The sequence below is a fragment of the Charadrius vociferus genome, unplaced genomic scaffold (assembly GCF_000708025.1).
Source record: "Charadrius vociferus isolate BGI_N301 unplaced genomic scaffold, ASM70802v2 scaffold7, whole genome shotgun sequence".
Taxonomy (NCBI): domain Eukaryota; kingdom Metazoa; phylum Chordata; class Aves; order Charadriiformes; family Charadriidae; genus Charadrius; species Charadrius vociferus.
Window position 1 is genome coordinate 7723823 of NW_009649308.1, and position 23888 is coordinate 7747710.

General features: G+C 42.0%; 1 protein-coding gene across 1 annotated transcript in view; it reads right to left on the bottom strand.

Moving 5' to 3' along the window:
* Positions 1–23888, bottom strand: part of COL4A6 (collagen, type IV, alpha 6) — a 133024-nt gene that overhangs the window by 6063 nt on the left and 103073 nt on the right. The window contains exons 17-39 of the mRNA XM_009889351.1: positions 23470–23539; positions 22648–22758; positions 21652–21801; positions 19948–20052; positions 18877–19037; positions 17692–17871; positions 16936–17119; positions 11782–11853; positions 11257–11364; positions 9884–10105; positions 9480–9641; positions 8485–8493; positions 7307–7477; positions 6463–6606; positions 6064–6189; positions 5568–5749; positions 5233–5296; positions 4626–4700; positions 4006–4113; positions 3160–3267; positions 2664–2735; positions 1273–1398; positions 811–927 (exon numbers count right to left, since the gene is read on the bottom strand). Of these exons, the coding sequence (XP_009887653.1) occupies positions 811–927; positions 1273–1398; positions 2664–2735; positions 3160–3267; positions 4006–4113; positions 4626–4700; positions 5233–5296; positions 5568–5749; positions 6064–6189; positions 6463–6606; positions 7307–7477; positions 8485–8493; positions 9480–9641; positions 9884–10105; positions 11257–11364; positions 11782–11853; positions 16936–17119; positions 17692–17871; positions 18877–19037; positions 19948–20052; positions 21652–21801; positions 22648–22758; positions 23470–23539 (2827 nt within the window). The remainder of the gene's footprint in view (positions 1–810; positions 928–1272; positions 1399–2663; positions 2736–3159; positions 3268–4005; positions 4114–4625; positions 4701–5232; positions 5297–5567; positions 5750–6063; positions 6190–6462; positions 6607–7306; positions 7478–8484; positions 8494–9479; positions 9642–9883; positions 10106–11256; positions 11365–11781; positions 11854–16935; positions 17120–17691; positions 17872–18876; positions 19038–19947; positions 20053–21651; positions 21802–22647; positions 22759–23469; positions 23540–23888) is intronic.

Consider the following 23888-nt stretch of genomic DNA (forward strand, 5'->3'; position numbering starts at 1 on the left):
TCCTGGGGCAAAGGAAATGCCGGGGCTATCCCCAGCGTGCCTTTCTAGAGGACAGTCATTGTTTGGGTATCTGTATTTCCAGGGGTGTCCTCCTACCGAAGGAAAAGAACCAGACCCCACCTGCTTATATCCACTTAGATCTCATAAACTTTTAAATCCTTTTAACCACAGTAATTTAGCTTCAGATGCTGGGCTTGAACATAGCCCTTGCCCCACTGGGTAGCTGGTGTGGTGACTCAAGACATTCCCAAGGAGAATGAGAGCAGTGGCTTCAAATCCTTGCAGAGTCTCAGCCTCTCCGACAAGGCTGTGAGGTATTGAATGGGTACCAATGCCACCATGACAAATCTGTCAAACTATCCTTGCTGTCGACCCTACGGCAAGTGCTTCTTATGTACCTCTAAGAAGCAATGAAGCTTTGGTGCCTCCCAGCTCACACAGGATACTTCTGAACTTTACACAGAGATGATAATTACAGCTGTGGAAACTACAGTCCAAAATGGAGCTGGTATCCAAATTTAGACATACTACGCTGGCCTTAAGTACCTACCTTAGTGCCTGAGTCTGTCTTCAGTACCACAACATGTGAAATGAATACGGACTAGAGAGCTTTAATAACAGGCTAAATCAAATCAGGATTCAATAGCAGGAATTGAAAACAGATCTTCTCATTCTCAATGCCTGATCTAAAACCCAGGTTATCACAGTGACAGTACTCATCCAAGTCATTTCCTCTCTTCAAAGAAAGCACATAAAGAAACAGAACCCCCCTTAGCTAGTCCACTCTCCTTCAGAGGCCTCTCTTCATACCTGAACTCCCATCAGTTCCTGGATGACCAGCATCCCCAGGTCTCCCACGTATTTCAGAAGGAAGAGAAATTCCAGGTTTTCCTGGCAAGCCAGGTAGTCCCACAGGACCAGGGAGACCTAGAATAAGAGATATAAAGTGAGAGAGTGTACCCAGAGCTTCACAGACACGGACAGAAGTAGTGACTGACTAGCATTTATATTGAGGAGAACAAAGCGACATCTCACTACATGAGGGAAAAAATTACTACATTCTGCTGTTCAGGAGAGCTATAGACACTGTGCAAACTATGTAACCAACTGTTTCTCAAATGTATAGCCACATCAGAGATTTAATGTTTACCTGTCACACTACTAACCACCTCTGTGGCTTTAGGAGCTCTCTTTGGTAATTCTGCTGACCACGGAATCCATTAACCTGAGCTGCAATACATCCTGCTGTGCTTCCAGAGCATCACTATTTACCCATGTCTCCTGATGAGCCTTTTGGTCCAGGGAATCCTAGAGCTCCTCTACCCAAGCCTGGAGAACCTTCTTCACCCTTCGGACCTGGGAGACCTGCAGGGCCTTTCAGTCCAGCTTCACTCAGACCTAATTAAACACGGTTAACAAAGACAAGAGAATCTATTCAAATTGTCTAATAGCAGTTAAATTATTACACAAACTGAGTCGTAATAAAAAATTAGCCATTTATTACTCTCTCTGCTGTTTTCAGTAGAGCAACAGAAAGAGATTTGGCGCCTCATGTGCTACTCTGGTTGTGGAGAGTGAATTTAAACAATCTGCAAGATACTGAGAGAAAAGTATACGACTGTTCTGGTCTTCCCACAAGCTCTTGCACAAGGCTGTGAAAATAGCACTCCTGTGACAGGATTTGCCTGCCAGCCTGTATGCTGTGTCTCTCACGAGGATGCAGCTCAAGCTTCTGGTCTTTAAATAATCTAGTGGGCTTCATGCTCCAACATGGAGAGATCAGTTTCCACAGACTACTGCAGAAGACACACTGCGGCACAAACGCTGCAGGGCAGAGTCTCTCAGGAAGAACTACAGGGAGATGCTCAGCATGTCACTCTGGTAAGCATAAATACTAAGCAGCTCTCTTAGGTAGGAAAATTGTGGAGGATCTATATGCTGTAAATCATTACCTTCCAACAGAGAATGTTTTAAACAAGGAAAGCACAGGTATCGTTTGAGTTGTACACATCTAGATTGCTTGTCCATTTTAATGCATACAATGTATGCCACGAATTTTAAGTGCTGCTTTACAAGAGGACTATAACTAAATAAATCTCTTGCGAAAGGTCTTTCTCCACCTCTTGACATCTAGTAAAACACTGTTTGCGAAACAGAACCACATTCTATTTCATACAGTTAAAAATACAAAAAAATCCGGAAGCTTCCCAAAAGCAGAATCCAAAATCTAATCAAAGAAATCAGCTTCTGATTTTACTGATGCCTTTCTTGAGCTCCGTATAATGGAGGGCTATGGAAAGCAGTAAGGAAACATGCCATCATTAAGCCCAACTAAAAGCATGCTGCCCTGCTAAATCAAACATCCATTAGAAATGGAAGAGTTTTATGATTTCATTCCATAGACTTTCCAGCAGTGACATAGTCCTTCAGGAATTCAAGGACAACCATCACCAGAAAAGCCTCTTCTTAGGCCGCATCCTATTCTTACTGGCAATAATGAAGAATTTTTTCACGCACCTTCAGTACCCTGAGGTTTTTCTTCAGGTTATAATTAAATCCAGAACTGGGTGAAATAGGGGAATTTTGTGGGGAACACTGCTCTCATGATGGACCAGTGTATGCATTTCCCCAGTTATGATGCTTCTACTACACATTTCCTTTACCTGGTGTTCCAGGAGACCCTTTTGTGCCTGGCAAGCCATTCAGACCATTTAAACCCGGAAATCCATGAAACCCTGAAGAGATATTGGAAACACATAAGTGAGCAAATAAGCAAATAATATAGTTAGATGGAAATGCATGACGTTTCATGGGGACTACGACAGGTATGAGAAACCTGATGCACAGGGGAACACAGAATGTAAAGTCTTCCTTCACACAGGCCTCTTTCATGGAAACTCTTCTCACTGCTCTCACAGGTTTTACCCTCAGTGAACACCCAACAATGATACAAATCAAGCGAGAGCCTCTCCCTTTCCAACCACTCCTCTGCTCATTTCTAGCAGCTGGTGTCTGCACTAAGATTGCCAAGAAATAAGCTGATTTCCCACGCACAGCTGGCCCACACATAGGAGTGCTGCCTGCCTGCTGTGATATGCTTGGCCGAAACACTGGTTTTCTGACCCAATTTTTCCCCCTATGTGCAGGCTCCAGATATACCTTTAGGTCCTGCTGTTCCACGAGTTCCAGGGAATCCGACAGATCCTGGCTGCCCTGGAGGTCCTGGTGGCCCAGGGATTCCTCTCAGCCCAGCATTTCCAGGGATTCCTAAAAACAAGCAGAAAAATGTTCCTCGCAGCTCCATCTTAGAGCTTCTTTTCCTGCACTTAACTCATAAGATGGGTTAATAAACTACTATTTAGATAAAGCAAAAACAGATCCAAATCTCTCCTCACTACCACTACTAGCATAGCACTTATCAAGCTATTTATTTGTCTGATGGCTTTTTTTTTAATCACAGCAATGACATTCTTCATCATCCACCAAATGACACAGTAGAACAGTCCACATACTGATTAACTAATGAAATTGTTTTTCAAATAAAATATTCCAATAACAACTTCCACTGTTTTCCCGTCTTTAATCTTGATAACAATTTGAGAATCTACCTGCTGGTTACACCACTACCCAAAGACACTTCTAGCCATCTTTCTGGGTAGGTTTGGCTTTAGAGAGGGAACGGACAGAAGTGTTGCAATGGAAGATTTTAGAGCAGCCTTGCCCATAAGCAGCTGCAAAGAAGTTGCTACTGCTTGTATCTAACTGAGGGCTTCCCTATTTGTTAAAGGAATTCCTTTAGGTTTCCAATGTGCAGGATTCACCACGTGGTTGACCCACAGGATTGGTCATGACAGGACAAGGTGACACCTTACACTAGTGTCAAAGAAAATTCCCATCTTCTTGATAACCTTCTTGTTTAAGCCTCAGCTGAGACACACACCGATCAGGTGAGGTTGTTTCACAGTCACACCACAAACTGCAGAACATAGATGCCCAGTCCAGTACCTGCTGGTCCTTCTTGGCCAAGATCTCCTGGGCCGCCTTTGAGTCCATTCACCCCAGTGTTTCCTGGGTAGCCTGGTTCACCCTTGGGTCCTTCTCTCCCTCTCTCTCCTGAAAGGATAAAAACAGACAGCATACTAGAGCACAAGTCAAATTGGAGGAAGGTGTGAAGAGAATGAGAAACACATTATGTGGAGGCTATTTGTGTCTGCTTAGCCATGGTCCGGGCCCTGCACCGGACCCCCTGGATGCCAAATACCAGCACAGATTCACAAGTTCCTTCTCAAGAAGTGAGGTGGGACACAGCACTAGAATTGAGCTATTCTCAGGCATGTTTGTTATCATCCAGATTTGTGCCCCACCTGGATTCCAGACGCCGCAAATCTCACTTTCAGGAGAGGACTAAAGTACTTAAATTTATAGATTACAAAAAAACCCAAATTGGGCAATGCTATCTTGTTTAATCTCTAGAATTTTGTATTGGACGTGGCCCTGGGCAACCTGGTCTAGTCGGAGGTGTCCCTGCCCATGGCAGGGAGGTTGGAACTCGATGATCTTCAAGGTCCTTTCCAACCTAAACCATTCTATGATTCTATAAAGTAAGCAATCAAGGGCTACATTACCTGGGAAGCCCGGGTCCCCTCGCTCTCCTTTTGCGCCAGCAATACCAGGAATGCCAACAGACTCTCCCTGGTCACCTGGAAAAGAAAGACAAAGTGGGTAGGCTATTTCCTAATTGACTGTGGGGAGCAGCTTTCAGGGCTGCTCAATAGCATTGTTCATGAAAATAAACCTGACCTATACTTCAAATCCATGGAGCAAGCAAAGACAATAGTAAGTGATGAACCTGAGTTTGAAAATGCTTATAAACACCAATGGATGCAAACTCACCCATGCAAATGTATGATAAGAGAAACATTTATGGATAATTTCACAAAATCCTGCCCTTTATATTTTTGACGCAAGGGGATAAGAGAGAAGGGTGCCTCTCGTACTGTCCAACATGCTTCACACAGCACTGTGGCCAAACTTTCAAAGGACCATAAAGTATTTCTGCATTTGGCTTGGGACTGGTTTCATCTGAATGAAGCCCCTTACAAGGAGACGTGTACTTCAGAGCCAGTCACTGGAGAGCAGTGGACACTTCTAGAACACTACTCATTCATATTAGTCATGAATATTAGGACTGTGTGTACTGAAAGACCATGCACACTACGGAAGATTTCTTACCCTTTGGACCAAGGAGGCCAATAGGTCCTGGGAATCCAAGTGTTCCTGTGATACCATCTGAACCCTGAAAAAAAAAAAAAATCCCCAAATTAGCCTTTGCTTTTTATTCTTGCTGTTCCAAGTTTGGGTCGCGGGGGATAATAGACTGCAAAGATGTAGGAAGAAATACTATCCAAAGTGTCATTCAACAGTACGAGCCAAACAAAAACAATCTGGAAGTTCTGTGAGGAAAAATCCTGCTAGCTTCTGCTGCTTTGCTACAGAAGTACCAATTAGAATACAGGATTTTCCTAAGAGCACTTAGAGAGGATGAAGATACTTAAGAAGGTATTTACCCTCTCTCCTGGCATGCCTGGAAATCCTATAATACCATGTACACCCTTCTGTCCTGGCAGCCCAGGCTGTCCAGGTGGACCAGGGAAGCCTGGGTCACCACGAAGACCTCTCTCTTTGCTTGCTGACCCAACTGGACCAGGGAGACCAGGCTGTCCACGGCTTCCTGGGATTCCTTTATCACCTGGGTTGATAAAAAACAGTGTAATTTCATTTCATAATACAGACATTCAGCTCATTTGGGCCAATTGATCTGTTATCCAAAGCTCCCCTTAAAGAGGAGGAAGGGATGGCATTAGCTCTGCAGAACAGAGCTTCAAACGAAAATTGTTTTCTCAAAATTCAGAATCGCCGTACGCAAATCTTGCTAGAATGTGAATGGTAGAACAGAAAACAGTAATACTGCAGGTGCTGTCAAAAGGACAGACTATACTCCACTGAGAATAAGCAGTTACTGAACAACTGATATTGGCAACTAACTACAATGTTGTGAAATACCTCTAGGTCCAGGGAATCCTCCAAGTCCAGCTAATCCAGGATCTCCTTTGTCTCCTTTGAACTGCAGTGCCTGTTCTGGAGGCCCAAGCACAGGAAGACCAGGTGGACCTACATCACCTCTGTCACCTGAAGAAATAAGAAGTCAGGAAACCTTGCAAAATAATCCAACAGAGAAAGGGCATAACACTAGAAGCTGGCAAACAAAAACTGAACTTCCATGTCGCCTGATGCAAATTCATCAGTAAATACCCAGCATCTTTGGCAACCAGGCCAAAGTATTTCACAAGGAAGAAAAGAACACAATATTTAGAAGAAAACATTAAATATGCAGACATCTCAGATGGGCCTCCTAAGTCACTCTGCTGCAAAGCCAGCAAAAGCCTTCCAGCTGTTTCTTACCTTTTTGACCTTGGAGGCCCACAACTCCAGGGCTCCCTTTTCCTCCAGCTGTACCAGGAGCTCCTTTAAACCCATTCACCCCAGGGACACCCGGCAGGCCTGGCATGCCAGGGAAACCAAGCAGGCCAGAAGACCCTTTCTCGCCTGCACAGAAAGGTTGAGAAATAGAAAGGGAAAATTAGTCTCCTCTGGCACATTGCATAGCCACCTAGCTGGCAGGTAGAGGCAGCGTGGGTCTGGCCAGTCACCCGAATCTGGGTAGTAAAACTTCATGGAGCAAGCACAGCATGGCCACTTCTCTCATGCATCTCCACTTATGATACTTTCAACCGGCACTTTTCAGTTCGTCTTTGAAAGCCTGGTCCTACTTCCACTGGAGAGCAAAACACAATCATTTTCCACGAGAGCAACATGTAGTTATACAGGTTTATTGCTCTCTGCCTAAAATAACACAGAATTCTCCAAGTAACCAACTGCTGTATTGGTGCTTAATGACCACACAGACTGAAAATTTTTCCTTCCCATTTGGTTTCTGCTTCATTCTCTCCTTTCTATAAACCTCATACACTGTTCCTCATTTCTTCAATTTTCTGGTCTTTCTATCTTGATTTACATGATCCTTTGTCCATAAGGGCCAAAGTCCTTTAAGATGGATCTCCTTATGACCATGTTTTGATAATTAAATCCATCATTTGTAATTCATAACTCAGCACTAAAAAAAATGCATTCCAACACTAGTTGGGAATTCATTCTCTTCTCACAAGTTGGGCCTAAAATCAATATTGACAAGGTTATTTTTTGTGGGCACAGTAATCTCAGACTATTTCCCCAGTGGAATACATACCTTTTGGCCCAGAGAAACCTGGACGTCCCTGTTGACCAAAAGGCCCAGGTGGTCCTAAGAAACCTCTTTCCCCAGGAGATCCTGGAGCTCCGTCAAGACCTGGGAAGCCTTTCATACCAGCAGGGCCTTGTGGACCTACATCCCCAGTCACGCCTTTGACTCCAGGAAGTCCTGAATCAATACAAGAAAGAACTCAATAGATTATGTCACGCAAACACTAGGACAATCTGTGGACAGCTTCCCAAACTCTTTAAACACAGCATTGTTTTTAATATGACAAATGGACCTTATGGCACATGCAGCCTACTAGAAGGCATAAAGCTTAGAATTGCAAAAGCATTAGTCATCTAATAATAAAATACCTATGAAGAAGGTTACCACCTACATCACTACACAACTGGCAAGAGTGAAACCCCTTATGATGTATCCATTTTTGTCTCCTTTACCAGACACTGAACTGTATAGCGCACCAGTCTTACCTTTATCATCAAGGCAGCCAAACCAGAATGGGGAGCATCATTAATGCCGGCTTCTGTTACCTACCCCATCCTCTGGGTAGACCAGAGATCAATTGGAGAGGCTTGTTTTTACAAGTTTCTTTTCCACCTTGGTAGTGAAAGTGTTACTTCTCAAGAGCAAATTGCTCACTAAGGGAAGAAGCTTCTGATTGTGCTGCCACAAAACCAACATCATATGCACTGTTTTGCCTCTAAATGTTTCAGCATGTTTCTAGCTGAAGCTTAGTAATGGTTTACAATTTTAAATATAGGTTCAAACCATTGAAAACAGAATGCTCAGATCCAAAGAGAGGAAGAGAAGGAAAAATCAGGTGGCTTCAGAAAAATGGCATTTGCAGCAGTAGCACCCAATGTATGAGCTTCGTTATACTTAAGGCTTAAACGTTTTAAGCTACAACCCCGTATTTTTTAAAGCAGAAGATGAAATGGCAGCTTTAAGAAGACGAAGAAAACACACACACTTAAAATCTGCACATATTAAGGATTTCCTTATAGGCTCCAGGCTTTGTTACTGTCTGAGCATTCTCACTGCAATGGTTCTTCGCCTTCTGGTTTGATTAGAAATAATAAGGGGTATCACCTATAGTCAATGCAATTCTTGTAGCATTAAAAGCTGGGTTGTTAGTCCATGAGCTTTTATGCTACACTGCATTTTCTCACCTTGACAGCCTATGTGAAGAACGCATAACCAAACAGTGTGACATCAGAAAAGGAGAGTTGATGATAAATGGAATAGAAACATGGTGAAGGAAAAAACAGACAAAATATGTAAACAGAAAGAACAAGGGTACAAAAGAAATTAATGATTCAGAGAGACTACAGCTGCAAAAACCTTAATCATTTGGAGCTTATCATCCTAGCAATGGGAGGTTTTTAAAAACAGTTGAAGAAAAGTCATATATGGCATACAGTCCAAAAATGTAAAACAGAGGCAAAAGCAATGCTAGCATCAAAATAAAAACAAAAAAGTTAAAACTCTATGATTTTAATCTCAAATGACATTACTGCTTTGATTTGTTTGCTGTCAGTGTGCTCCAGCACTGTCATTCTTCACATCAGAACAGATGAGTTATGTTACAGACCATTATCTACTAATTCCCAGGTCCCTCTTTGCTTGGTTCTCAAGTCTTGCACCGTTATCATGAAACACTTTAGTCAGTGCAGCTTGAGAGATACTGCTGTACCCAAGGGGTGGGTTTTTTTCCCCTTAAAGTGAAGGGAAATAAATTTCTCTTCTGCCCCAGCGAAGAGAAAGACAGAGAAGACTGAAGTGCCTGTTCTGAGAAAGCCAATAATTTTTCAATCTATCAAAGTCACATTTCAAGCCATCTCGTACATTAGAAATTAATTGTCATGAAAATGGGAAATGAAGATTAGTCAATGATACAGCCAGCATCTAAGAGCAGAGATGTTAAAAACATCAAGACATTTAAGAGGCTTTCTCCTGTCTTTCTGCCGTACTTCTTACAGCCTTGGTGCACCATTTCTAGGCAGGAGTTGTACAGCAATCAGAGGCAAAAGGCTCAAATTCTGCACTCTGTTACCCCTAACCAGAGGTAGGCGCTCACTCCTAGCAAATGCCAAATCTCTCCCACACTTCCTCAACACTGCAGCTTCAGCTTAGCTACTTGTCTTCATTTGAAGACATTACATACCTGGTGCTCCTGCAAGGCCAACTGCCCCCATGGGTCCTGGTTTTCCCTTAATGCCAAAAGGACCTCCAGGACCAGGAGGTCCCCGCAATCCAGGAACACCCGAATATCCTGGGTTACCCTGTTCGCCTTTAATACCTAGGAGGCCTGGTCTTCCGTCTAACCCTGGGAACAGAGAGGTGGGAGGTTACAGAACAAATGCAACAAAATTCACACTTTTAATTAAAAAGTTAGTTTCAATAAGTGGCTTTGAGTTGCATTAGATTCTAAGAGAAAACCAGCAAATCACGACCTGTGAGCAGTTTAGTGGACTGCTAACACAGTATCTTAAAGAGATTGGAAAGAGGAAAGATTTTTGAAAAAGAAACAGTTAGATATTCCCAGACACAAGCAGTATCAGTGCTTACCTTTCGGTCCTGGAAATCCAAGATCACCTGTAAGCCCTTTATCACCTGGGAGTCCAGGTCGGCCATGCTCTCCCAGGGCTCCACTCTCAGCACCAAATACATCTCCAGGAGCTCCTTTCATTCCAGCTAAGCCTGAAGCACCCATTTTCCCGGGCAAACCATCTGTTCCATCCAGTCCTGGAAGTCCTTGTGACCCTTGGTCTCCTCGAGGCCCAGGGAAGCCTTGAAGAGAACACCAGTAAATGTCACTCAGCAGAAGTACAGAATATCTGCTTCCAATAGTATCTCTAACAAAATCAACATTTAAAAAATTTCCATGCAATAAAAAGTTGTTTGGAAAGTTGCAGAATGTTTCAGTACTGAATTAGAAACAATAATTGGTGACAGAAAGCAATGAAACTATTTAAAACAGTTAAAATGTCTTTTCCTGATACTTTTTTTAAAAGAAAATAATACTTTAGGAGTATCTGGGAGCTGCAACTAGTTGCAGCTTTACAAGCTTGGTTTCACTAGATAGCAGATTAGTAAAAAAAGGATTAAAAAAGGAGGAAGATGGCCATTTCAGATTACAGACAGACAGTATCTCACTACCACTATCAACCATGAAAGCTGCAAAGATGTTATATTCATCACACCTTTCTTACTCTGTCCTCTACGTCAGACAACTTCTGGCACTGTGGGACAGAAGACACCGGCAGCCATGGTACAAGGAGGACAGGAAAGTACTCTCCCTGTAGCAAGCAGACACGGAACTGCACTGCTGTGTGGGTGTGTCACACTCCCCAGGGGTTACATCATGAAATCAGTGACCCCACAAAGATGACTTCCCCCCTTAGTGTAGTGAAAGGCTAAGAGATTTCTTCAGTCGTATGCAGGGAAACCTGATGAATACACAGCAACCTAGCTTTAAGAATCTTCCCTCACTACCTCTGCTTCTTGCACTTTATTTATACAACCATCAGAAATTCCCACAGCTAAAATGAGTCCAAACACTACGTACAGCACGCCTTTACTGGAGTATCACATGGCTTAAAACAAGTTTTGCTTTAAACTTCTAGTTAACCTGAACTGTAACAAAGCACGTGACAATGGCCTCTGGAGAAACAAATTGTGTTGGTTGTCCTCTTTTCTTCCAGAAGTGATATAACATTATAGACAGGTAACAAGTATCTTGAACATTTCTTTCATTTTCTTCCAAGCTGCAATCATTTGCTTGCAGAGATTGCATTTGGAAGGAGCGCAAAGGAGCTCTCAGTGGAACATTGTGAATGTACCAGGCAGAAAATAGGCCTAAAAGGTCGGACAACTCTTTTGGTAAAATATTGTACACATTAATCAGACAATAAAAAGAATTTCAGCAACTTCCCTCTTACCAGGTTCCCCTTGCAAGCCTATTATTCCTGGAGACCCTGGCTGTCCTTTTGACCCATGTAATCCAAGTTGGCCTGGAATGCCAGGAAAGCCTTTGCTGCCTTTGGGACCTAAGGGTAAAAATATATTAATAAATAATATTAATGAATGAATAGTGGAAGACAAAAACACAGCACGAGACAACAGGATCAGATCTTTTCTGCAAAGCTAGTGCTGAAAATACTTGCTGGATTCACAATTTAAGCTAAATAAAGTCTCAAAGCTATGGCTGTTTCATCAGCTACATAAACACAGACGGAGAGGGTTTGTGTTCAGAGTCTACTTGAAAGGGAAAAAATGGTGCAGTCATTATGATCCTCCATGGGCTTTAAGCCTAGTCTTTTTGGAAAAAAAGAACGTTGTTCTGCCAGTTAACTCTCCGGAATAACTATCACTCGGAGGAGATTAATTAGCAGGTATTATCTTCCTTGGGGAATAAGTGCTTCTTGGTAGTCAGCCAGTGCATTGCAATCAGCTTGTCTCCCTACCTGGCAATCCTGGAAAGCCGGGAGTCCCTGGGGGCCCATACACTCCAGGAACGATGCAGGGCAAGGTGATACCTGAAACAAAGAGACACTGAGGTTGCACACAGCGCCTTTCAGAGGGACGGTCAGAAGAGGAACATTTAATGTCTGGATGTTTTTTACAGGACATATCATAAATGGCTATGAGTGAACTTAGGCACATCAAACTCTGCTGACATCTCAGATATGTGATGTTAAAGAAAAGAAAAGGCATTTGGAGCCTGGCGATGGTCTACTCTCATCCCTACTACTGACCCACTGCATGACCAGTAAAAGGTAGCAACTACTGCTGTGGACTACTTGTAGCATGATACCCATGGCTTCCACTCAGCAACTGGTCCTCCCTATGGTAGGGACAATGCAACAGGCATTGAAAAGGCAGTCTGTGACGCAGAGGGCTTAAGGTCCAGGCTGAGAGCTTTCAAAGTCAATGGGAGCTGACAGGTGTTCCTAACTTATAAAAACTGATATAAAAACTAAGCTCTATATAAACAGTCCGCTACAGTGTGAAATTCTAAAATAAATGTGCATGTACAAGATAAAATACATATCTAGGGAACAATGAGTGGTGTTTAAAAACACCTGTCACCCAAGAGTTTAGGCCAGAGCGGTGCGTGCATGGAGAATGCAATAGAAAGGATTTTTTATTTCATCCTTACTCTCCAACTGCTTCTTCCGCAGTCTGTCAGACTAAGAAATAACCACATGGCTTAAAAGTTTATTAGCAGCAAACAAGACTCAGCAATTGCAAAGCTCATTGACCAACTTCCACCTTTCAAAAGAAGGCTCTGTTTGTACTAGCAATCCCTCTTCAGCAGAATGACGTTTACGTGGCGTTATCAGAGCTGCTAGCACATCAGATTTACCTGAAAGATCTCAAACGCTTCCACCATTCCTCCTTGTAGGTCACTGACAATTTGAAGTCACATTCATACAGTCACAGAAATGATTATCACAAAAACTAATTCAAAACTTGCCAACTCCAGAAATGCTTCCAGTTATTTGAAGAGGAGTCTGTGCGAGGACCATAGAATTAGCTGCTAGGCTGGAACAGCTGGCTTAGCCTTAAACAATCGTAGATACACTGTCTAAAAATGAAAATCTAAAGGACTCTAAAAGCTATTTAGTCAGAGAGACTACATAGAAAAAGTGACTACTAAAGCACATTTGGGGAAGACAGTTGGGCTTTTTACTACTCTGAACACCCTCATATGCACCGAGGAACAACTGCACTCTTGCCCAATATCTGCTAATTCAAATCTGGCATCAACTACAAGGCCGATTAAAGATGAGATAATCAGGTATCACAGATACATTGTCTCTCATTCTCTTGCAACTCTTTTAGCAGGATTCTTCTATTCAAGCTCCATTCCCAACCTGACAAGCTAAATTTATTCATCAGCCATTCAAGAGCACTCCAAATTGTGGCTGCTTTCAGTCCTGAGGAGGTAATCTAGTCTAAATTAGAGTAAACACTGGAAGTATGTCTTCCAGCAAGCAACACCAGTTAAACACTTTTTTTTCAGAAAATATTAACATTTTCAGATGACTAATAAATTTTATTAACAAAAGACCCTAAGTCAAACTATTTCCTGAATAAACCCAATCAAGTCAGTAGCCTTCTGTATGAATAATAAATATAGCTCTTTGCTCCTGACATTGACTGTGGGAATAGGGGTCTCAAAATTACACAGGCCAGGGCAAAAACTGATAAAGCAACCCAATATGTCTTTTCTGGTGCAAAGGCTGTAAAGACGGTTACAAATTTTTTGGTTGAAACAGTGCTAAGAACTGGTTCAATTACATTCTTCTTGGGTTCTTCTCAATAGATTTCAACTCAGTCCACAAAAGGCCGTGTGAATTCTGACTTCGATGCCTACATCCAACCAGAGACAGAAAATTAAGCTTTCAGCGTAGCGTCCAGCCCCAAACGCAGTCAGGGCAGGCAGATTTGAACATCCCTCTCTCATGGTGCCAAGTGGCAGAGAGTGATTCTGGTTTGACCTCTCATTTCTACCCCCTTTCATTCCACCCTCAACCCTAATTTTCATGATTTCATTATTCTGACTTGTGTGACTGATTTCATTATTAAGACTTGTGAGAAGAAAGAACAATCTTAATCTCAAAATCAGGGGCTGCTAACAGGTATCAGCTCTAGTACAAAGAAACACGCAAGGCTCATGTGGAAAGTGGGACGTGGCAGGGAACGAGAGGGAACACAACCTCCAGGGTGTCTAATCTACTCACATACTGAGATGCTGTGCCAATTCTGAAGGAAACATCAGAATGTTTTCTTCTTTGATGTGAGGAAACCAAATGTCAGTTCTCAGTTCATTACTTTTATCTTGATGTAAGGCATTCACTGATAGCAAAATTCATTTAAAAATTACTATAGTCATGATAACATATCTACACAGAGTTGCAATAACACTTCCATTCTTACACAAAGTCAGAGCGCTCCGTTTCCATCCGTGACAGTAATTCATTTTTATAGTCAGCACTAGCTTTAAGAACAGAGGTTCAAAACTAAAACACCAATGAGCCAATTTATGCTTTGAATAGATATGAAGACCTAACACCATGATTGCAAGATGTAACACACCTTGCTGCCTGCACGTGGGTACACTTTGAGAGGGCGTTCCTTTGATAAAGTAAAAGTTAAATGGTAGAGACACAAACCAAAAATTCCCGTTCTGGTCTTCTGCAATTCTATGTGAGCCTGATGCTGAACGCTTTATAAAACAAGAAGTTGAGGTCCATTTCTGAGACATTTCTTCTTCAGACACAGTACAATAAAGAATGACATTTTTCAAAAAGCAAACATTCGGGTTAGCAACTGGCATGGAAAGGGAAGTTCAATTAATACTGGTGCATTCACATCACATGGCTTTAATGACTCTCTTATGTGAGTTTTCCAAAAACAAATCTGTACAATAGCATACTCTGTATTTTACATTATTAGCCAGCAGTAGAATACTTGAACAACGGATATTTCATGTGAGGATAACTGAAATGCCAATAGGACTGTTTCCTTGTGTGTTTTGCGAAATGATGTAAGCAAGGCTTAGTGTAAAAATTATATAAGCAAAACTTAGTGTTCCCCAGCAACTTCCTATCCTACATTATCAGAGTTTACCCAGTAATATCCCAGTATTGAGGAAATTAAACAATTATGAAACCAGCATGTCAGGCATAAAAGCAAAATATGGGCAATTCTAGCATTTTTGAGTAATCTCATGATACCAGGAAAAATCAATCTAGCTTTTTATAAAAAACTGAATTAGACTTTTCCAAAGCAAAACTGTTTCACCCTGTTTTACTGCATGCGGCATGAACTCCAGCAAAATTCCTCACTGGTGTCTGATGTGGTAACTTCAGTAGGTCACTGTCTCTTTTTAAATGTCTTTCCACATTTTCACGATAAGGCCTTTCAGTCCAGGCAGTATAAGAAATGATTATTTCTTCCACCCACACACATTTTTTTAATATTAAATGGTACTTACTACATCAAAGGGTCTTTTAATGTATGCAAATTATTTCCTAGTATGGAGGGAATGATGCATTCACAAGTTTTCTTACACATCTCTATGGAGGTGCAAACTGAACTGGCTAATGACTTATTCACACTTTCCGACATATTTTGACTATACTCTTCTACAAAGGACCATTCATTGTTAGCAAAGCTTTGATAACGTAGCGTTCATAATAAGCTGGCTTCTGATGTGCTCCGCACAATATCTAGAGTTCACATTATGCACAGAGCATTTTACTTCTACTTATCTTACAATGCAACTTTAATTTAGTGGATTTTGTAAGAGACAATTTACCAAACAAAGATGTAAGCATTCATAGCTATGAATTAGTAAAGCTTTTAGCATTTAGCATGTGACTTGAATTGGAAAAAAAGCTTATGCAGACTGTTCCAGGGGGACATTAATGCTAGCTGTCTCCTCACCCCATAACAACAACCCAGCATGACCCTGATGTGAGGTAACGTGCCATCCGGCATGGCTGTGCAACCTTCCCAGTGCTATTCCGGCCTGGCTCTCACCTCCCTCTGGGTTTAAGATTCCTCTGCCAGCTCCTCATACTGCAGTGGTCTTACCGCCAAGATTTTTGAACTCAGAACATCAGTTTATCAGTCCAGAAACCTATGCAACAACACTGTGCCTGCAAACATATTATTGATTCTGCATTATTGATACCGACAGAATTATAAACCTAGAAGCCTAAGTACACACAGAATGGAAAATACACTGAAATCAGTAAAGAAAAAATACTGTTTATCTTGAATCATATGTAAATGGCTGGCCTGGAATCAGACATTGGGACTAGCTTTCTGCAGTCATCTCGTTATGAAAAAATTTTCCATAAACGTTCAGACATATGACTTTCCATGTAACTCAATTTGAACTCTGAGAATGAACATAAAGCATCATGCGTGAAACTTTATCAAACCTATATTTAATGACTTTTTCACTTGTCACTATGGTATGCTTTATGTACATATAATGACATACCAACTGAGCCAAACTGGAGTACCTCAGGAAGCAAACAGCCGACAGATGGTTGCACCAGTCATAAGTGAACTCCCTACCTGACTGTCATGACAATGTCTTATTCACCAATGCCTGTTCATACATACAATGTACTAGTTTCTTCTTTTAAAAAAATCTGTAGCTCTTATTTCAATAATAGTAATAGTTCTGAAATTGATTCAGAAGTCTCAGATACCAGTGAGTTACTATTTTTACCTGGACATTGAAGTAGGCTGTGCTTTTTAAAAACCTAATTTTATCAATCTTCCTAACTACTTTTGGTGTAAAATGGTTCTCCAGCAACAGTGAGTAGCTCCATCCAACACTCTTAGTATTTGAGTTCTGTTTGAGTATTTGTTGCTTATTATCTGTGTCCTCCTGAGCATGACAACTTGAGAAAGCTGTGACTGCTGTGTGAGGCCTGCTGAGCCCACAAACCAGTTTCAATTAATTTAAAAAGCAATCTTTAATCTAATGCAATCTTCTGGCCTGGCTACAAGCACAACAGTAAGTTGAGTACCACTTGACTTGTAGCAGCTTTGCACCTTTTCAAAATAAGAGCAGACCCAGCAACACCTACCTGGAGGTCCTGGAAGACCTGCTTGTCCTGGAAACCCATCTATTCCTGGGTCACCCGGTGGCCCACGAACTCCACTAGGACCTGGATATCCAACACCAGGAGAACCAGTTTCTCCACGATGGCCCTTGGAGCCAGGTAATCCTGGCAGTCCTTTTTCACCTGGGAAACCGAGCCCACCATCACCCTGTGCACAGCAAAGACAATTACAGCTGAAAATCAGAAAAATGTAGAAAGAATGTACACATTTTAACAAATGTATGAGAGTTTTGTCAGTTCAGTGCAAGGTTCAGATGGGCCTGGGAAGGTACATGGAAACCACTGTAAATTATCCATCATTATTTCAAAATGCAGGAAAAGTCAGTGAGCTTTATGTTCTATTAGCCAAAATGTAAATATTACATATCCTGAAAGACATTTACTTTCTTTTTAATTAAAAAGATTCTGGTGTGATTTTTCTATTCCAAGATTTGACTCATAATTATGCCTAGAGTGTCTTTTATCTTTTAGGACACAACATGGAACAGTATTAGGGTCTACCCACTACTGGAAGTTTATCTTTTGACTGGGTAGCCAGAGGCATAATGAGTGCCAATTATTAATCCTGACCAAGACAAATTTGCACCCAGGGACTGTGAGCTTTTTTTGTATTTGGAGACTTACCACAGGGCTAATCAAGACTAATAAGCCAGGCCTTTCTATTGTCTCTGCTCTTTATTCCAATTGTGAAGCACTACTGCTAAATTAATCTGAACTTACTGGAGGGCCCGGCGGACCTGGCAAGCCTGGAAGTCCATCCCTGCCAGGGGTTCCCGGGATGCCTGAAGGTCCTCTGGGTGCTGTCGCACCACGGTCCCCACGAGCACCTCTGCCTGTTGCATAGGACGAATCCCCTTTTTCTCCCTTAAGACCTGGAAGACCTTGCTGACCAGCTGAAGCCTACAGACCAGAAGATAAAAAAACAGGAATATGAACATGCAGAGAAAAGGCTTGGCTTCTTAATAATATCATATGAGGACAGGACACAACGACTGGAGCTAGAGAGAACCTCCAAAGGGTTTCCTATTGTATACATTACACTAAAAAAAAAAATTAAAAATAAAAAAGGAGGTTTGATTATTTCCAAATGTTTCAATCGAGTCACTACAGCTTTGCAGTGGCAAGCCAAACCCTGGTATATAGCACTATAGTGACAGCAATCTTGGATGGCATCTGGAAACGTTACATCACTCATGATATAACCAGGCCCAAGTATTGAATCTTCTTCCCTATTACTTGGTATGCTGCATTTACTGACACTGATAAAGATACTCTGAAGACAAAAGACCGGTATCTTTACGGACTATGATTTTCAAAAGTAAATACTGCGAATGAGCAATGCTCAGCACTTTGGAAAATCCTGTTTGTTATGGTTGCTGTTTCATAAAAAACACAGCACAACTCTCACTAATGTATTTAGCATACAACAGTTGAGAAGGAGACTGCATCCATGGCACACAGTTTTTATAGCTATGAGCAATGATGTGAAAAGATCTCACCATTCAGTTTTTCAGGTCTTCTCTCCATGCAGATGCACATCTGCTTCCCCAGCCAGCCCTCACTTAGGAAGAACCCTGGGTCTAATCCATGTACGCCTATGGCCAAGAAGCCCTGGGATGAATAATTGTTACTGGTTTTCTCTTGACTGCTAAACATGCAGTTCTCGGAAATTAAGAATCATTTCCTCTCCCATTTTTTGTAGGTGATAATTTCTCTACTTGCAGCTGCTTTTCACAGATCACTTTCTGGGTTGCTTTTTATTTTTGTTTTTAAATCCAAACAAGTAGAAGAACTTATGCAAAAAAATGTGAAAAATGCTTTCACTACAATCAACACCAGCAATTGTACATGGGCACTTTTTCTCCTTCAATTCATGAAAACAAATATAAACTCTTCCTGCCTTACCGGAGGGCCTCGCAGTCCTGGTGCGCCCCCAGTGCCTGGGTCTCCACCAATGCCCTTAATCCCCGGCACACCAGGGCTTCCTGATGGACCTGGTAGACCTGAGATGCCTTTTAGACCAGGTCTTGTAACTCCTCCATCACAAGCACAATCACCTGCCTCTCCTGGAAAATACAGTTAACACTCCAAACTCAGTTTCATTCGGATAAAGACCTTTTCAGTTGCAACAGCTCCAAAAGCAGTATTTGACTCAATTAGGACAAAGTCATTCTCACATGATTTGATTTTGTGCCTGCTCTGCTCAGGTGATGTGAGCGTCAAGCAAGTGGAACTCAGGTTTTGTCCAGTTTAACTTGTATGCAATGCCCATCACCAAATTACCACGTGCAGCATGAACCTCAGCACTTCTTGACCTCTTCCCAAAGGTTTAGATTCTCCTAAACAGATGGTTTTAGGAGAGTTTTAGGACAGAAGTCTTGTGGGTTTTTAAAGAGATAGTTATGTGTCAGATAAAGCAAATCCATACTCCTACTCACAGTAGGTTACAGTGACCCTCAACTGGATATCTTTATATTTCTCTGAATTTTAACTGGCCATGGATCCAAACAATCACAAAGCACAGTGATGTCTGCGTCATCACGGCTTTTGCTGCTGGTTCTGTCACATACTAAGACCCAAATTCTCATTGTTTTTAGCACAGAGGAGAATGAAATTAAGTTTCTCTGTCATTTCCAGCCTATACTGCAAAAAGCAGTGAACAAGATTTTATTCCTAAGTCTCATTACGTCTTATGGCTTTAAAGTATAACTTACTTAGCTCATTTTCTGGGTATGAGATGTTTATCTGCTTATTTGCCTGAGCAGAGTAGGAAGTAGGAAATAGGATTTTGCTGGCAGTGCTGGGCACAATTCTCTCAAAATTGTAAAGGCTGTTGGCTCCTTTAATCCATCTCAGCCCCCTGTCATTTGTCATAAAGACACTTCCACCTCATCCCTTAGGATATTAACCACGTGTAAATATCTTTCTGAGGCCCAGAGACTGCTAAAAGGCTCTCCCAAAACAAGAGTCAATTACCTTTGTATCCCTTTGGACCCAAAGCTCCTGGCAGCCCTCTTTGTCCAGGCTCCCCTGGGGCCCCAGGCCTTCCATCCAGGATAGCGTCTGGGGGGAATGAAGGGCCTATATGCAGAAAGAAGGCAAGCAAAAGCCCTGAGAAGGCGAGATTTCCAGCTCATTAAATACTTACAATGTCAGTTACACAACTGACAGAAACAGCACCGGATCAAACTGCAACTGTGGAAGTTACACAAGGGGATGGAACTTGGTTGGTATCACAGGCTGCAGTCCTCTGCCATACGTTTGCTTCTAGCTTCTCACACAGAAAAGCAAAAGCTCTCACAATGTGGTTGCAACAGGGTTTCACTCCTCTGCTGCTCCACCATTGCACTTTTTCAAAGACTTAACAGTTGGCAAAGAACTAACCAAACTATGAACAGGCCGTATAAAGCAGGGCAAATGACTTGGTTCATGGCAGATGCGCCTCTACAGCTCCGGGAGAAGCTGAGACTCATATGGATAGAAGCTGAAGGGACAAACCAGTGTACTGGTGATTGTGATGACTAGCTATTGCCCTTTTTGTTGGCAGAGAAGCTATCATACATGATAGCTGCTGCTGCTGGCATGGCAGAGTCATCCCCAGCGCTACATGCCTTCTGCAGAGCACCATGATTTCTCATTAAGTTGCAGCAGCTCAGGAAGGAGACTAAAGGGCAAAAAAGGTTAAGGGGAATTTCCCTGTCCCTCACTTTACAACTGCAGGATTATTTTCCACATCTCTTTATATGCTGAACAGAATGAAACATGAGCTGACAGAAACAGCAGTGGAAAGTGATCTAACATCATCTAAAACTACTGTGTCTGAAAACGCTTCCCCTCAGTGACAACAGTAAGACGGAGTGCTGACCAGCACCCGTCTGATGTTTCATGGAAACAAACTGCAACCATCAGCTAAAAACAGCTACAAGAGCTTTACAGACTCTGCAGAAAAATGAGCCAGGTTTGACTAGCAAACAGTTATTGACAAGAGAGCACTTCTTTCTTCTCCACAGAAAATCATTTCATCAGACCATGCTCATTGCCTCCAGCACTAGAGTGTGCCCTGTTTTGAAAGGTTGGCTCTCAAAAACAAAACAGGCTGTTTGAACTCAGTTCATGGCAGAATGGTAACACACAAGGCTTGTGTAAAATCAACCCTTTTCAGGTAATACTGAATTTCTGAGGAAAACAAAACAATGCGTAATTAATCCAATCAGGGAATCCATTCAAATGAGCGCGTAAAAATAAAATCACATTTCCTTTGGTCTGAAAACTCTCTTCGGGCATCCTGTCTGACTCCTGGTACCCAAAATACCTACTCACAAGACTAGACATTTACCCCAGGTGCTCATAAGGTCACATTCTATTCTTTATCTAAGCCAGTAGGAGACCAGCCTAGAACTTCAAAGTCCTCTGTGTCATAAACTGTGTCTACGCAACCTTGTGCTTCAGTGTCTCAGGCTACCACTCCAGCAATAACTATCTGTATTTTCTTACTTCAGAGGGGTGGCTGCTGATATATATATTTAAGGTTGTGAGTTAACATCACAATGAGGTGTCAACCAAACATTTAAGATTTACAGATGAATAATCTTCACTGGCAAAACAATAAATACATAAATGATTATTTGTCTTGTTTCACTCTAAATCAAATATAAAAATAGATGTTAAAAACATACATACGTGGTGAACCAGGCAATCCTGGTGCTCCTGGCAGACCCGGTAAACCACCTCTGCCGGGAGTGCCTGGTAATCCGATCGTTGCTCTTCCTGGTTCTCCCACTTCACCCTTCACACCTGGAACACCTGGAGACCCTCCAGGGCCCATTCCATCTAGACAACAACGACACAATGAGCAGCTCTCCTCCAGCAGCAAACACATTCTAATATTTCTAACGTTATGAAAATTACTGTTGTGCCCTGAACTGCAACCATCTTAACACAGAACAATTTATAATTGCACACAAAGGAAACCTTACTAATTGGAGGCACCAACTGGCTCCCATTTACACGCTCCTTTGGTCATCCAAAAAACCTCACAGGGCTGGACTGAAGTCCCACTGATCAGTCAGATAGTTAACTATGTAAGACTGTGGTTATTTATTTTCTGATTTCCTTTGAGTAAGATAATTTCCATAATAGTTCCTAGTCTCTGGATCATTGCAGGACAGGACTTCACAGATGACATTCAAGAGAAACAGAAACTTTCAAGTGAGATCTTTGATGGGACAAATGGGTTCCACCTACAGTGGGTTTATCTAGCCAATCTGTTAGCTCTCTATTGCAAATATGAAAAGTAATTTAAAAAAAATAATTTTCAAAAACATTTGCTGTTATTTAAAATGTAGGAAAGGTTCTGCCAATCAACTCATTTGAAATGGAAATCAAACAATGAACCTTCTGCGTACACTACTACACCAAATATTCACACCAGAAGACTTACCTGGGTTGTAATCATTGTGGGACTAATTCTGTTCCCATCCAAGTCAACATACTTGGTTTCCCTGTGTGTCATCCCTGCCTCCTATGTCTCATACCACAGCCTGCAAGTCAGCCAGCTGAAGGAGCAGGGAGAGGCTTGTGCCAATACTTTCACCTTCTCCAGGCCACTACCCAGAGTCTTCTCAGCAACACACACAGAAACCAGCCTGCTAAGGGCACTGTTAGCAGCTGCTTTACCTCTCTCCAGGCCTGGAAACCCTGGAGGTCCTGGAACGCCTGGTAAACCACTGATCCCTTCCTCTCCTGGAGGACCAGGTATTCCTGGGTTTCCAGGGTCACCCGGGACACCTACAAGACAAATACAGAAAAACAAGGAGGAAAACCTCATGAGAATTTCTGCTGAAAGACTCTGTTCAGTCAACTGCCCTGGTGGCCACTGATCTCATCGACAGCAAAGGTTGCAAAGCCGTTAGCAGTAAGCCTGTTAGTCAAAGTTAAAAATAATGGGAAAAATTCCTCCTGACCTGTTAGAGGTTGTTTCAAATTTGATTGCATGTGAAGGAGGCAGAATAGGAGAGATCATACAATTTGTCCACTTACCTTTAGAGCTTCAGAGACTATTCTCATCCATGCCTCATTCAGCTGTGGCATTAATTAAGTTCATTTTCTCAACAATATTCCTACCACATTGAATGGCAAATAATAGCAGAATGATGTTCAGAGTACCCATTTCCAAGCAACACACAGAAGCCATTTTTCCTTAGTACACTGAAGAAAGACACATAGCACTTCCCCATGCTCACACCCAGTCAACCTCCCAGGCACTGAATTTCATTGTGCCTTGAAATACATCATTCTGTAATGTGGGGATGAAAGGTTTATTGTAAACACGGCACCAAACATATCTGTATGCCAACAATACAGAAATTAAAGGAAAAATAACAAGGGATGGGTTAGACCCAATACATACTGTGGAAAAGTGGTAAAAAATAGTAAGAAAGAAAGCTGGATCAGAAAAAGTGCTTTAGACAAGTTCCAAAACAAAATGGAAATGTGTACCTGAAATGACTACACCTTCCCTGTCAATAACGATAGGAGGGCCTGGGGGACCGATGTCACCTAATTCACCCTGTTAGAAGAAAACAGATTCACGCCACATTCAGATGGGTGATGGAGGGGAAGACTGCTTGTCAGGAGACACTGTATTATGCGTCATTCACTGACTAATCATCATTCTTTGTCTTGGTGAAGAATTCACTTTGTCCTTCTGCTATTCACAATCATCTGCTGTCTGATGAAACTGATGGCTGCTTCAGATAAAGGGTTTGCTGCTGTCCAGCTATCCTCTGAAGGCATCCCGTTACCTCAATAGGAAGCACGGACATGTATAGACACAACATGTGTACTGGAGACCAGTTATCATATCTGCATATTGACCAATATCAGGTAGATCATATTTGTTGACCTTGTGGTAATAG